Source organism: Cupressus sempervirens, chromosome 6 (genome assembly GCF_028749045.1).
Source record: "Cupressus sempervirens isolate cs-2001-9-10 chromosome 6, ASM2874904v1, whole genome shotgun sequence".
Taxonomy (NCBI): domain Eukaryota; kingdom Viridiplantae; phylum Streptophyta; class Pinopsida; order Cupressales; family Cupressaceae; genus Cupressus; species Cupressus sempervirens.
In genome coordinates this window covers 130625420-130641562 of record NC_143123.1, presented here as the reverse complement: position 1 = coordinate 130641562, position 16143 = coordinate 130625420, and the positions used below count along the sequence as shown (strand labels likewise).

Genomic DNA, 16143 nt, shown 5'->3' with positions numbered 1-16143 from the left:
GTTGTTTTGGATGGAAAATGTAATTTATTATGAGAGCTAGGTTGATTCATATAATTTAAAAATGTATTCTGCTTCAGCTTGGATAAAATTTGTTATTAGTAGTCTATAGGGCACTAAACTAGCCTTCTCTGCAAAATGTTAGAGCTACCATCACTGCCAGACCTAGCATCAATACTCAGCAGTGGCACCAACAGCTCATGCTAGGGTGGACAAACCATTTTTTCTTCCCTGAGACACTCTCACTTTCTTTGCTGGGACATTGCACATAAATGATAAAAGTGACATTTAAGTCCATATCAGTGCTCTATGAGCTATAGTCTACATTTATTTATTTCTAAATTTGACATCTACAATTGTATATATATGTAGCATAGTGGAAAACTCGAACTCTGGCAAAGAATCAGCATCCCAATTTTTTTACTCAAACTCGGGACTCTGCAAAACTAAATGAAATGAAATGAAAAATAAAAATAAATAATACAAAAATGCACTCCAAACTCAATTCAATCTTCAAATACAATTTCTAATCACTCCTCAGCTCAATTTGAACCTCTGGATGACCAAATGAGCAAAGGAATGAATCATTACAATAATTTAACACTAAATTTTTTTCATTTTTGACACGAGATAGTCCATGCCTGAATTTCAGCAAATTTTTTGATAGAATTCATAAAGACTCGGTACAAAAGTCCAGACGATCTGCAGCACATTTCAGATATTTACTTGTGAATCCAGATGAGTTTTCCTGCTATGATGTAGTATGTACGTATTGAACTTTCAGTAAATGCAGTCCTGATCAAAAATTAACATCTAGTGTTTGTTTTTGCATCATTGGTATCATTTCCTGTTTCTCAATTGCATTGCCTGATTTGTTCACATGTAGCTGTTAACTGATTCTATCTATAATACATTAAATTTCTGCAAATTCAAAGTGTTGTTTCCCAGATTACACCTGGGCTCAGGATTAGTAACCTTTTTTCAAGCTTTCTCTTGGAATTGAATGTCTAATTTGTTCTACATAACAATTGTATTAATCAAAGAATATCATCCTTATATTATGTGAAGACATCAAAAGAATGCGGTAGTTTTCAGATAGCAAACTTGAGTGCATGTATGCATGCAACATTATATATGGATATAATATTCTGCTTATCGCTTTTCCATACACAAACAAATCAGTATGGTTGCAATTACCAAGTAAGAAAAAATCTTGAACAAACCTGTATCGTAGAAGAAAACCTCTGTAAAATGTCAAAATCTAAATCAATGCAATATTCAACAAAACAATACTAACAAAGTTGAGTGATACAGACATTGATTTCTTATAATACAGGCTAATCTACTTCATTGTACATCAAAATGGTATTTGATATCAAACAAATTGTAGAAGAATTTCATCCTCTGTAAGCACACAAAGTGATGCATATGTTTTTATTTTCCTGAACAAAACATAGAAGCAAGGTAGGAAACCATCAAAGATGTAAAACATATTACAGCAAAAGAAGCCTCGGTCACAAACCTTAGCATGTATGACAATATAATGAGAACTACAGTTGCAACATGATGCATTGTGGTTACCAGAAAGTCTGATCTCCTTGTCTCCCAAAAAAATGTTGCAAAAAAACTGTACGTAAAGAAACCCGCTGCATACATGTATAATATCTTTAATTTTGTCCTGCCAAGCATTTCATTGTATGATAACAATCAGTTCAAATCTAAGGAAACTGCACCTATAGCCATACCCTCAGTGCTGTCAACTTTTGAAACCTTAATTTTCAAGTACTTTTGTTCAGAATAGTACAACTTACTTCACTTTTTGATCAGGCCACACCTGATCACCAGGACCAATCCAAAACTTTTGAGTGTCCGTTAACCATGACTCATTGTAAAGAACAGCCAATCCAAACAGCTCTGCTGACAAAAAATATAAGCATTTCCAAGCAGACTCTTTAAACTTTCCATTTCTTTTCTTCCACTTCTTTTGTCCACGCTGATCTGAACCTTCAGAAGGATCCAGTAGAAGCAGTTTACCCATTCTCTGTAACAATATCCACCGACTTGCATCTCAGATAAACATAAAAACTTGATACCATGCAAATCATATCCTCAATAAGGAGCATGTTGAAAATCTTCCAGATAATTCAAGGGTAAGTCGAGTTTTCTTGGTTAAGATTGTAATGTGATGACACTTGTCAGACATTTCTTGTATTTTTCCTTTTTTAATCAACTTGATTAATTGATGATCCCATTTTTGGTGTATGATATTCTTATATACCTTATTGTGAGGAAGGGTGTGTTCTTTCATTTAATTTATTTAATATTATATTATTTATTAATACCAATAATATATTATTTAATATTCATATTATTAATATATATAATTTTATACTCTTCAAATTATATATTTAGATTATTAATTTAGTCATTATGTAAATTATATATTATACAATTTAGAATAATATTATTCCATTATTGTAGTATTACATTATTATTATGTAATATATTGTCATATTATAATATGATTGTAATATTATAATTATATCGTTATTTATATATTAATTTTTCATCTAATTATATAAATCTTATTCTAGTGGGGATATTATAATTGTTATAAGATATTTAAATTGAGTGTGGATTTAAATTATATTTATATTATACACACTAATTAGGACTCATGACAAGTCCACCCCTCTCAAATTTGCTTGTCCTCAAGCAATTGATGTGAGAGGTTTAAGTTACAATCTTGTTCATTATCTTACCTCCCTATATGTTAAACACTTGTAAAAGCACACGTGTTAGTATATGATGGCCTACGCAAAAAATATGAATGAAGACACAAGTAGACACATTAATGCATAAAGACACAATGCAAACACAAGGTAGACACAAGAATGAAAAAAAAGACAAAAAGAAGACGTGAAGTAAACACATTAATGCATGAAGACATGATGTAAACGCAGAGCATACATGTTAAAGCTTTGCTAGATTATTTTATTTTTTACACTTTGAAATAAGAAAAGGTTAACGAAATGTTTTACCAACTTCAATCATAAATATTGTGCTCCTTTCCGTTGTCTGGAAATCAAAAGTTCTTGAAGATGCCTAATTCCGTAGTGGATGGTAGATTTATAGTTGCTTATATTTGGACACGATCTACGTAGGGTTCCCATATTGGGATTCTCTTTCCCCAACGTGAGTGATTTACTCCTCCCCCTGTGCACACTCCCTACCCACTTGGTATGTGCTAGCTTCGTAGTGGATAGTAGATTTACAACTGCTCGAGTTTGGACACAATCTACTTGGGGTTCTCTTGCAGCCCAAAGTCAGCGATTTACTCCTCCCCCTATGCACACTCCCCACCCCCTCGATACATGCTTGATTCAGTAGTAGATGGTAGATTTACTACTGCTCGAGTTTGGACACGTTCAGCTTGAGACTCCCTTAGATCTTTATCCATATTAGGATTCTCTTCCCCTAACGCGACCGCTTTACTCCTCCCCTTGTGCACACTACCTATCCATCATGAATTTAAGCACAAAGATTTGGAATAAGGTCCCCTTCTGAGACCTTTCTTTATAATTCCAAATTGTTTGTTCCTTGATGTCGCAACTACCTTTCATTCCAGTTTTTTGTATTGGATCTACTTGGGATCTTCTTTTAATTTGATCCTATAAAAAACAATAATTTAATCATAATGTGAGAATCTTAATACATTTAAACAATACAAAGATAAAGGATCTTCATAAAATTTATCTTTAAAATTCAAAAAATATATATAAATTAGAAGATAAACTTATCTTGATTTATGTCCACAATATTTGATGAATTGTTTCTTCTTATTTTCGAGTCTACAACTCTTATTGGAAAACTAGTGTTTAGGATCCCCAATATGTTGTTCATTAGTAATGAGTTTATTTGCATTACTCTTAGTCTTAGCTTGAGCAATATTATATAAGTCATATATTGTCATTTGTATTCATAATCAATATCCCTTTGTTACTGATATGTCAATAGACCACTAATCATTCCAATTTGTTTCCCTTAAGTCGATAGACATTATGCCTCAGTTTTAGTATCCAATATTAGCCTCATCCATTTTGAGATGTGCCTCTCAATTCTTTACATAATTCGTACAATCAATTGTACCTTTTCATTCATTATTACTCAAGATTGCATCTCTTAATTTTATGTTTCTAGTTGCTTTACTCCTTTAAGATTATGCAACACATTCTAATTCTTATAATCTACGCATCTTGTATATTTTCTAATGCTGATGCTTTGAGTGCCCTTTTCATGGGGATACCTATCACTCATTCTAACATCCACTAACATTCTTACAATGATTTTAGTTAAGATTATTGCCTTCTAATTGATTAGTTGGTTATTGTGGGATGATTTAATCACTGCTTGACACTATGATGTATTTGTCACCAAAGGATTTATACCTTAGAAGTGATATATTCATCCCTATTATGCCAAGCCCCTTCGCCAATAAGCAGATATAGTGATATTTTAAAATGGAATAATATACGATTTAACTACCTTCTTGAATATTACAACCCATATGAAAGAAACGACACCTCCTAATAAATATTTTCGTAGATTTCAACCGTTATTAATATTGAGAATGAAATCCGTGTTTTTTCCCATTTTCTCCTTTCATATTGTCGATGTTTTTTATGGAAGATATTGGTAAGCGATCCCTGAAAATGTTCTTACTTAGCATGTCTATGTTTCCAAATTCTATTTTGGTTACTCTGTGTAGGTACTTATTTCCTCCTTTATTGTCACCCGAAATAGGACCACCATGTTTGGGAATTGTTACATATATTCTTTAATCTCTATGGATTATTATATTGGGTTCTATTGCAACGTGACGTGGATATTTATACCTAAATTTGACATGGATTTTCAACACCGAATAACATATATACTGATTTTCATAATGGTTAAGTTTAGGCTAATTATCTGAGCTTATTTCAGGAAGATGCCTCACAGATATTCACCCTCAAGAAGCTTGAACCCATCACTCCAAGTCATGCATGAAGGGGCTCCTCTTAGGCCATCGAGCAACCCAGCAGCATATGTTCTTCTACTATATTTTATTCTGAGCTAGAAAGACTTATTTCTGTGCCTCAGTTTAAAGATTTGTTTCACTAACCCCTGTATAGACAGCTCAAATAGCTTTCTGCGTGAGCCTCAGCCCTTCTTCTTTCTGGTGCGTATCAGCTGCTCTCTCTGATCTCACACCAAATGTAGTCTACAACTATGATGCTTCTCGTAAGTCCTCTTCTTTGTTGATGTCTCTTGGATCCACACATTCAAAGCTTTTGATCCAAGTCGCTGAGCTTGTGATGATTATCCACTAATTCAATGCCCTTTTCTTCAGACATGAATCTCTCCTCATATTGTTTCTTTTCTTCCTTCTAATTGTGCAGCCCATTGTTAATATGAATTGCTCATCTCATAAAAACTCCACAATTATAGATAGGATCAGTTCATAACCAGTAGCATTAGTGCGTCACTTTCATTACTTTAGTTGTTTCTATATCACCAACATCGATCCGTCTTACAAATGGTGGTAATGAAGGGAGAAAGAGCTATGTTGCAGTAAGTTTAAATACTATTACTTGCCCATTCAAAACGGTACATCAGAAGTACTTATTAACAAATAATATATTATATGATGTATATAGCCTGCCAACCATATAATTTAATTATCAACTTACCCACCATCGATATGAGATTATAATCTATGAAATTCCGTAATATCATATATGTTTGATAGTTATATCCTTTTTTCTTCATTGGTGTCACGTTGCTACAAATTCGATGGGTGTTCTCTAATCGAGAGTGAATATTTGGAAGTTTGTAACATTCTTTCATGGTAATGAAGTGATTTTTCTGTTGATCTTCTTAATTCTTCATATTCTTTTAATTCTTCATATTTTCTTCCAATCAAAATGGCAGGAACATGCTCTAATATCACTGTGATGACCCTTGTCAGACATTTCTAGTTATTTTCCTTTTTTAATCAACTTGATTAATCCATGGTCGCATTTTTAGTGTATAATATTCTTATATACCTTAGTGTGAGAAAGGGTGTGTCCTTTCATTTAGTTTATTTAATATTATAATTATTATTTATTAATACTAATAATATATCATTGATATTAATATATATAATTTTATACTCTTCAAATTATATATTTAGATTATTAATTTAGTCATTATGTAAATTTTATATTATACAATTTATTATAATTTTATTCCATTATTATTGTTATGTAATATATTGTGTCATATTATAATATGATTGTAATATTATAATTATATCATTATTTATTATATTATCTTTCTTTATATATTAATTATTCATCTAATTATAAATCTTATTCTATTGGGGATATTATAATTGTAATAAGTTATTTAAATAAAGTGTACGGATTTAAATTATATTTGTATTATACACAGTAATTAGGGCTCATGACACATCTAATTTGCATTTTTATGTTTCATTCCTACACCAAGATGGGAAAAAACCTATTTCAGATTGCAAGATAAGCAAATCCTACCAACGGCATACAAACGATTGAAGATATTATTAGTTATTAAATTTTAATAAAGAAAACACAATATTGATTTTATCATGATGGCCCCATCACAATACATATTACCCATAAGCCTAACATTTGAAACTGTACGTGTTTGACCTTTTTCAAAAGAAAGATTTGGAAATCGCAGATTATTTCCTAAAAATTTACACAAGAAAAATGGTAGAGATTTTTTTCTGCCTCTTTGATGGAGGATATTTTTTCATCCACAAAGATCTTTTAGCAACCCAATACAGAAGCATCAGCCTTTTCAGCCATGCGCCAAGGACTGAGGTTTATTTACTTTGCTGAATTTGTCCAAGAGGTTTCATCACTTAGGAAGTCAGAGCCTTGCACTTCACAAGACTTGATCTCTGGTTTACTCATTAACCAAGGGCCTATTAAGATTTTAAACTCGCTAACTACCAATTTTAAAGCATACAATACCATCAAGTAGGAAAGGGTTGCTTCATACTAATTTTTTTTATCACCACTTCCTATTTGTGGCTAAAAATCAACTGATTCCCACGACTGATTTTGGAAGCATATTCAAAGTTCCTCTTTTTAGTAGAGAATATATAATGGGTGAATAACTCTTCTTTAATAGCTGATTCCCTATGTCTAATCATTTACAACTTTATAGGTTGATAAAATATTAACACTGAAATGTTCAAAATTAGTTGGAATGTTAAAAAATTCCCATTGATTGGGATTGACAACTGTTAAATTTAGGAACCAAAAATAAATAAAGCAACTGAAATTACGAATTCAAAACAATCAGATCACACAATGCATTTATCCTAGGAAGAGAGAAACAACCCAGCCCACCGAAAGAAAGTTTGTTTATTACAAAATCCCTACTCCTTTCAAAGTCTTCAATACTCAATGATCACACATTGATCCGAGTTTATACTAAGACAAAGTATTGCTATGAAAAACACACAATACACCAATTACTAAAGTCTCAGAATGTAACCTTTACGCGTACACAAGAAAGATACGTAGAACAATATTACTGTCGGTACACCAACCTGAGACAATAATCACGATACAATAAAAATATATCTATCTTCAAAATTCTCTTGGATTCGTGTACATCTCTGCAAGAAAGACAAAACCACAAAATGACTCACTTCTTTCAATTATTCCAGGTACACACAAAATAGACTAACACCATCTATGCAAGAAAATAGATGTACATGCGAACGGTAACCACAAAATTGAATAGATGCATGCAATGTTGTCATTCAGAATACGAACAACCTCCAGAAATTAAGAAGCGACACTTTCATAACCGACACCAAAGAATAGATGAGTAGACGTAAATAAAAAAACCGTTGACTCATTAATATAACCAAAACAAATGTGAATCCAGAAGAACGGAAGACAGTGAAGACAATATGACAACAGAGATGAAGCCAAATCAGCATCCACGTGGAGTCCAACAGAGATGCTAGAAATATCAGCATATGTGATGAGACAAGTAGGCTGAATACAAACAATATAATAGAGAGGAGAAACCCAATGCCAATAGGAGAATGACGTTTGAAGTCATATATGCAACACTTCAACAAAAATGAAAGAGAAGCACTCAAATCTCTAGACAAATATGAAAATCTTCATAAAACCAAACTAAGAACGGGAGCAAAGAATAGGCACTTCACACATCCACATCAAAAGGAACAAACCAATGCAGAGATGATCAGCACAGGTAAGATTGTCTCATATCTACCTTAGACTTGAACACTCCCTCTTAGCAAGAGAAATCTTTAGAGTGTCATCTCATGGCAAGTGCACATAGCTGCAACCAAAAAGAATGTCAGCAAAAAACAAATCTCGTCATAGATTTTTTTCAATAAAACATTGTTGCCTCAGCATAACAATATTGAACATAGCTACTCCTAGAGGGTGAAATAGAAAAACAGAAAATTAAGTCATGGAGTCCCATACATGACTTTCACCATGTCTACTCCCAGAGTGGATCCAAGTGGAACAAGATATTTCACCATGAACTTCTCTCACAAAGAGCTCATTAACAAAGGCTTTCACCTTGAACTTCTCTCGTAGAGAACTCATTAACAAGGGATTGCAACTTGTTAGTGAACAGATTGTCCTTTCAACTAATTTACCAAGTTTCCTCTATACCCAAAATTATGAAAGTACAAGAAATGTTCACAGCAGTTGAGAAAGCCTCATGTTATTTAACTTTCTCTCTGAATTTCTAAAGGTACAGCTCCCTTATCAGATTTGCAATGAATTTAAGATTATCTTTACACTTTTACCTGAAAGTGCATAAGGATCTCTCGACTACTCTTAGGCAGTGAGGTGAATATTAATACAACTTTCTCAAAGAAACATCCATTTGAACTTACTCATACAGAAATCCTACTTCAAAGAATAAATTCTACCACAAACTGACATAAATCATTCAAACATCAAAATCCTACTTCAAAGAATGAATTATACCACAAACTGACATAAATCATTCAAACATCAGAACTGAAATAAACTTAAAAAGTGAACAGCAACCAAGATCTCGAATCAGCAAATCAACATTCACAAAGTAACGATGATTGAACACTCTGAACACCAAGTTCCAAAGTAGAATCTGAGGCGATTTATATATGTAAATTAAACCTTTCCATGCACACAGTCATTTGAAAGCCCAAAAATCCATATATCATCCTTGATTACTGCTTTAAACTATCTACTTTAACAGAGTTTTTCTACTACTATCTACCTTCTAGCTATCTATGCTAAACCTAAATCAGTTCAATGCCCCAGCATTTATAGTTTTTCCAAATCCGAAAGGCCCCCATCAAAACCCAGCCATTTCGGATGATACAAGAAACAGTTACAAAATGAAAACAGTTATCCAAAAGAAGCGCCAAAAAGTAACTAAAGCAACAGTTCTGTTCAAGCATCTTCGCCAGTTTTTTCCTCCTCACCAACAATTTGACGTACCAGCTTCCAACTTCGGAAGGTGCTCATAAACTCTTGCGTCGCTTGGGAGTGAGGGTTCTTTAGGCTTAGCAACCGGGCCCTACATGCATCTTTCTGCCACCTGAATTCCTTTACTTTCAAACTTTGACGTGGCGTCAAGTTCTTATTAAGACGCAACATTGATTCAACACTTGCCAACGCAGTTAAGTCGTCGGCACTTGGTGATTCACTATCCTTGATTCATTCCATAGCTTCGTTGAAGCTCTTGATTAGCGTCTCGGCGTCCATGTTCCCTTCATCAAACATCAGGACTCTTGTGGGTTTTACAATCTTCATATCCTTTAAGAGCTCCTCGTGCATCTCTGTAATCTTACCTTCAATACCTTGCACTTCCTTGATGGTTTCCTTGTACACTGCTTCTTTCCAACCCATATTGTTCTTCAGAATAAATAACATACAAGGATCCAAATTTTTCATCGGATTCTCGTTTAAGAACTTGAGGACCCCAAACCGTTCAACCTCCGCTACCTTAAAAACGATTGCTTGACATCAACCTAGTTCTGTTTCCCAAACTGGAATCAAGGTCTGAATTTCTCCCAACAATGTCTCTCCCTTAGCATAAATGCTAGTAAACTCAGAGATGAACTTACTACCTTCCTTTATTATGATGTCTACCCAATTCCTCACAGCATCGGCTAACAATTTCCCCTTCTGCATTTGCTTCATCAATTGTTGACTTCCTACTGAATGGGGGTCAAATGGCTGTAGAACTTGAACAATTGGTAAAGCTCCAAGGTTCATTGAGGAATCAATGTATGTAGCCATTGTCGTTACCATGCCTTCCAATTCTTTCTTCTCTTTACTATCTTTTTCAGATTGTGTGAGCATATGATGAGCAAAGAATTTGAAGAAATGACTGCCGGTGCTTTTGTTGATAGTTCCCAGTTCAACCGAGGTTACCTTAAACCCTTCATCATCAATATCCCCGGACTCCTTCTGCTTGTAGGTAGCTATTTCGGCAGTGATTTTTCCTGTTGCCAGGTCCTTAGTGAGGTGGGCATTTGTTTTCAGCTTCTTTGTCTTCGAACCTCTTGCTACATATTTAGTGACAATGTCTTTTCACTGGTGTAGACACCAGTTGCAAATTTCTCTTCTTGTTGATTGAGTTAGTTAGCCAAGAAGGAACAGCAGGGCTCACGAACGTTGCCTAGGCGTCCCTGGTAGGAGTGAGAAACCTAAGCTGATCTATCTTGGGAACTTCAATGAATTGAACATTACCATCTGCACTGTCAGAGAAATTGAGGCCATCACCCGAATCTTGCCCCTAAGTAGACATTCTCTCTTTCTGAACTTTATGCTGCTTCAAGGCTTCAGATTTGGATTGAGATCTTGTTCTTGGAGCCATAGTTTGCAACTAAGGAGGTGACTTCTTCTGTTTATCTTGACCCAATATATTACCTGCAACAGGAGAAAGTGAGATGTCAAATGGAAATGATTCGGGGAAAGAAATCACCTCTGGAGAAGGTTCATTGATGGTTTTTGTGTTCTTTCTCTGTAACCAATCATCTGTGAATATCAATATGAGCCTAACCCTTAGGTTGATATCTTCCTCTTCATCCTTACTCCAGTCGACTGCTAGGGACTTTAGTTCATTAGGTTCCTCCCAACCAGGTTCAACTATATCCGAGCCATCATCAACTATTCCCTCTGTTTTGAACTTCAACTTGAAGGAGTTGATTTGTTGCAGGGTTAGTCTTGAATGATCCTTCCTCAGAACTTCTCCTTCATCCCTGCAATCATGTCAGAGGTCTTCCAACCGTGGAGTGGCTAATGGGTTGACTTCAAGGCCAAGGATTTGGGCTGCATACCCTTTACTGTCAAAGTTCCTCCTGCTATGGTAGAAGCCAAGATTGAACCCAAGTAAATTACTTCTGATAATGGAAGCGTTATCCATGTTATTACAAATTAATGAGCCCAACTTAATAGGGAAGATTGTTTCCCAATCTTAATGCGGTAGATTATCCTTTACAACAAAGAAGAGTTGTCTGCATATTTTCGCCAAAACAAAACAATCGAAGGCATACCGAGGCAACTTCGTAGGTTCATCTTCAAACCCACCAATTCTCAAATACATGAACCTGGGGAACTGTATAAAGTAGCTTCCATATTGCTGAATCAACCTTTGAGCTTCAGGGGATAGTCTAGGCATGGGCGCTTCCTTCAAAGACATATAAACCTTTTCCATTAGCAAGTCATGAACCTTTCTGAAATCCTCTAAGACCTTATCCTTCTATAGTAAGGGACAATACTGAAAAACTGTCATTTCCGCGCTCCATATTCCATGGGGAAGAGGAGTAAGATCACAGGTACAGGCAATACAGTAAGTTAAATAAGAGGCCATATAAAAATCCTCTTGAAATTCCTTAGCACGTCTGAGTTGAGACCTCATTGAACTAGCAATTATCTCTGCCCAATCCATCCATTGTTCACCTTTCAGAATGATTTCTACATACCTATACATCCATTCTTCAAAAAGAAGTACATCAACTGAACCTTTTACCCTATTGCAATAACACCACTAGGTCATGGATATGGGGCTTTAGATGATCTTTGGTGATGACCTTGGGTAGCCTGGAACCTCTACCGTACATGGTTCCGGTCCATTTCTTGGCCATGGTATTGCAGAATTGATTTGGGTATTCTTGGTATTCGGCCTGAGCTTGAACATGCGAGAATGCAGCTAAGGCATTCTCTGGCAAACGCAACACAGAGGTGATTGTGTCTCTTGAGATTATGAGTATTACATTACCATTTTTACTTATAATACCCTTCCTTTTAACATCATAGTGATCAATACAGATTTGTAGGAGTTCAGGACTCACAAAGGCTAAGGGGAAAGCGGCAGCTTCAATCAATCCACTAGTTAAGACTTCCATACATCCATTCACTTCATTGGCATATTCAAGAAAATTTGTCTGTAAATTCTCCAACTTCACCCATGCAAATTTGTATCACAGATGACTGGTTTTCTACATTCTAGGCTCGAGACATTACCAAAGAAATGCAAAACTGACCTCATTCTCAACCAAACAACAAGGCTTCGAACAGACAAAGCTTGGAAAATACAGAGATTTGCAGAACAAAATAAAGATTGCTAAATTCTCACCTGTATTCCGCTGAGAAATCAACAATTTTCTCTATCTCCCTTAACAGCTCCTTCTCCACACTTTCAATTCTTTGCATGATAATTAAAAAGGAAATTGAACGAGTTTTTCTTAAAAGAAAGTGCTTACATGTGGAAGTACAAGATGATTATTAGGCATTTATGACACATCACCTCTTGTTAACCTTCTCACGTTTGAAAACCTTGTTGCATGAATTTCTATTTAATGATTTCTTTTGTGGATGTATCAATAATGATTGCTTAATGCGACATCCAATCACTTTATCGGCTAAAGATTTTCCACTTTCTCAATAATGATGACTACCCTTCTTGGAAATAGAAATGTCCTTTTTATCATTATCTTCTGACAAGATCATTAACTGTCTCGCGGGATCACAGCTGCTGTACTTCAGGATTTGAAATGGCCAAACACCTCCCCTGTTGAACCACTTTGAACTACTTCGAACCGAGGTTCAAAGTGATTCAAAGTGATTCAAAAGAAAGCTCCATTGGGAAGACGTGCATCACCTGCCAAAAATATCGTTCGTATAAAACCTTTGGTTGAACTACTTCGAACCGAGGTTCGAAGTGGTTCAAAGTGGTTCAAGGGAAGGGACAGTGACTGCAAGCACTAGTTACTTCAACTATTCACTTTGGGAGACGGTGAATACATGGGCAACAAGTAAGGGACTTCAATAACCGAATGGGCAAACATTTGAAGGAAAAACCTTTGAAAAATAGCGACTCTATATGCAACTAACAAGGGCTTTGACTAGGGACTGTGTATGTGGAATACACAGAGAACTCAGAAAACAAGAAGCACAAAAGACCTAAACTAACACAAAGGAAACAACAGGAAAGGGAAACACAACACAACAAAAAGGCTATGTACAAATAGGGGACTTCTAAAATCAAAACTTGATCAACTTCAAGTCCTGCCCATTATAAGTAAAGGGCAGAACCGTTCCATCTGGGTACTTCAAACGAAAGGCGTTTGGACCAACAATTTCTGAAATAATGAATGGGCCTTTCCAGAGAAACTCAAATTTTCCATGCGCACCCTTCGGTTCCCTCCTCTTATCCCAAAGAAGTACTTCATCATTTTTGAGGAAACTGCGTGGCCTGGCTCTCTTATCAAAAATTTGTTTCACCCTCATTGGATGCTCGGTAATATGATCAACCAGCTTGTTCCTTTCATCTTCTAGCTTATGAAGGTACATTATTCTCTTCTCCAATGAATCCTTCAAGAATTGATCCTCAATCATTGATTGCAGTTTTGCAGCGGATAACTCCAGAGGCAATGATACTTGGGCTCCAATTCCATATACCAGTTCAAACGGAGCCATACCAATAGCTCTTTTCAGTGTAATTCGATCTGCCCACAATGCTTCATAAAGTTTTTTATGCCAGTCCCGGGAACAGCCCATTCCCTTGTGGAAAATAATCAGATGAATGGGCCAGTGATATACCATGCTCATAACAAAACAGAGAAATTTCCTCCGATGAAAAGTAAGTGGCATTGTCTAAAACTATCTTCTGAGGCACCCCAAATTTGACAAAAATATGCTCCATCAAGAAATCACATACCACCTAAGAGTTAGCCTTTTTGGTTGGAATTGCCTCCACCCATTTAGTGAAATAATCTGTTGCTGTTAATATGTATGTATGTCCAGCACTAGATGGAGGACTTAAGGGTCCAATGAAATCAATACCCCATTGTTCAAATGGCTCATCAATAACAACAGGCCTAAGAGGTAGCGCTGCTAATTGAGGTCGTCCAGTAAAAAGCTGGCATTTCTCACAGTTCTTCACATATTTATAAGCATCTTTAAACATGCCTGGCCAATAGAAGCAATTCCTAAGAATTTTAAAAGCAGTAATCGTGAATGAGAAATGCCCTCCACAAGCCTCCAAATGATATGCTTCTAACAATTTTTCTTGCTGTTCCGACACATCTTTAAAAGGTTCCATCAATTCCTCTTTTATATAGAACACCATTTGAAATTACATACTCCGCAGCTTTTAATCTGAGGTTTCACCTTTCCTTATGGCTCATGTTTGGTGGACACTTGCCGTATGTCAGAAAGTATGCAATATCTAAGAACCAAGGATTTGTAAGGCTGACCAATAAGACAACAGGGGCTTCATCAAGTTCATCAAGGGACGTACCTTTGTTTTCCGCCATCATTTTACACAAACCACGTCCTTCCACCAAGGAAGTAGGTTTAATAGTCAAGTCATATTCTTGAACTTTAGCCACCCACAATGCTCTTTTATTCATTCCTACTTCCTGTTGAGTTAAAATACTCTTGACATCCAATCACTTTATCGGCTAAAGATTTTCCACTTTCTCAATAATGATGACTACCCTTCTTGGAAATAGAAATGTCCTTTTTATCATTATCTTCTGACAAGATCATTAGCTGTCTCGCGGGATGACAGTGCGCCGTACTTCAGGATTTGGAATGGCCAAACACCTCCGTTGTTGAACCACTTTGAACTACTTCGAACCGAGGTTCAAAGTGATTCAAAAGAAAGCTCCATTCGGAAGATGTGCATCACCTGCCAAAAAGATCGTTAGTATAAAACCTTTGGTTGAACTGCTTTGAACTACTTCAAACCGAGGTTCGAACTGGTTCGAACTGGTTCAAGGGAAGGGGCAGTGACTACGGGCACTAGTTACTTCAACTATTCACTTCGGGAGACAGTGAATACATGGGCAACAAGTAAGGGACTTCAATAACTGAATGGGCAAACATTTGAAGGAAAAACTTTTGGAAAATGGCGACTCTATATGCAACTAACACACCTCAAACTTCCCTGACAGAGAATAACTCATTAACAAGGGATTGCACCTAGAACTTCTCTCTCGCAGAGAGAACACATTAACAATGTGCAATGAATCACTGAAGTTAGGACTCTCTCTTAGCAAGAGAGATATTCTCCACGATACCAAGCTTTTCCTAATAATAACAGAACTTCGCTCTCAAAAGTGGTCTGGTGAGAGTGTTTGCAATCTACTCTTTTGTAGAAATGTACTTGAGCTCAACTACTTTCGGTTGAACCATGTATCTCAAGTAATGATATTTAATTTCCACATGTTTGGTTCCATCATGAAAAACTGGAATAACAGAAAGTTTTACAAAGCTTTGGTTATCACACGTAATTACTATAGGTTCCAAAGGCTACCCAAACAAAACAGCAAGTAATTTGCAATGCCACACAAGCTGCAACATATTCTGCTTCAGCAATACCCTAAGCAACACAAGATTGTTTCACCAGGAAATCATGGTTGAACCTAGACTGAAACATCTTGAAGTACTCTTCTTTTCAAGCAGACACCCTGCCCAATCTGAATAAAGAACCCCTGCAAGTTCATCTCTACACATGAAGAATATTTTAAGCCATATCCCAATGTACCACGGATATATCTCAATATGTCTT

General features: G+C 35.7%; 1 protein-coding gene across 4 annotated transcripts in view; it reads right to left on the bottom strand.

Annotated features, from left to right (window-relative positions):
- Positions 1–16143, bottom strand: part of LOC149551570 (ceramide synthase 1 LOH3-like) — a 50075-nt gene that overhangs the window by 20563 nt on the left and 13369 nt on the right. For all 4 annotated transcript variants that reach the window (XM_089787073.1, XM_089787074.1, XM_089787072.1 and 1 more), the window contains exons 2-3: positions 1809–2038; positions 1520–1675 (exon numbers count right to left, since the gene is read on the bottom strand). In XM_089787073.1, the coding sequence (XP_089643199.1) occupies positions 1520–1675; positions 1809–2038 (386 nt within the window). The remainder of the gene's footprint in view (positions 1–1519; positions 1676–1808; positions 2039–16143) is intronic.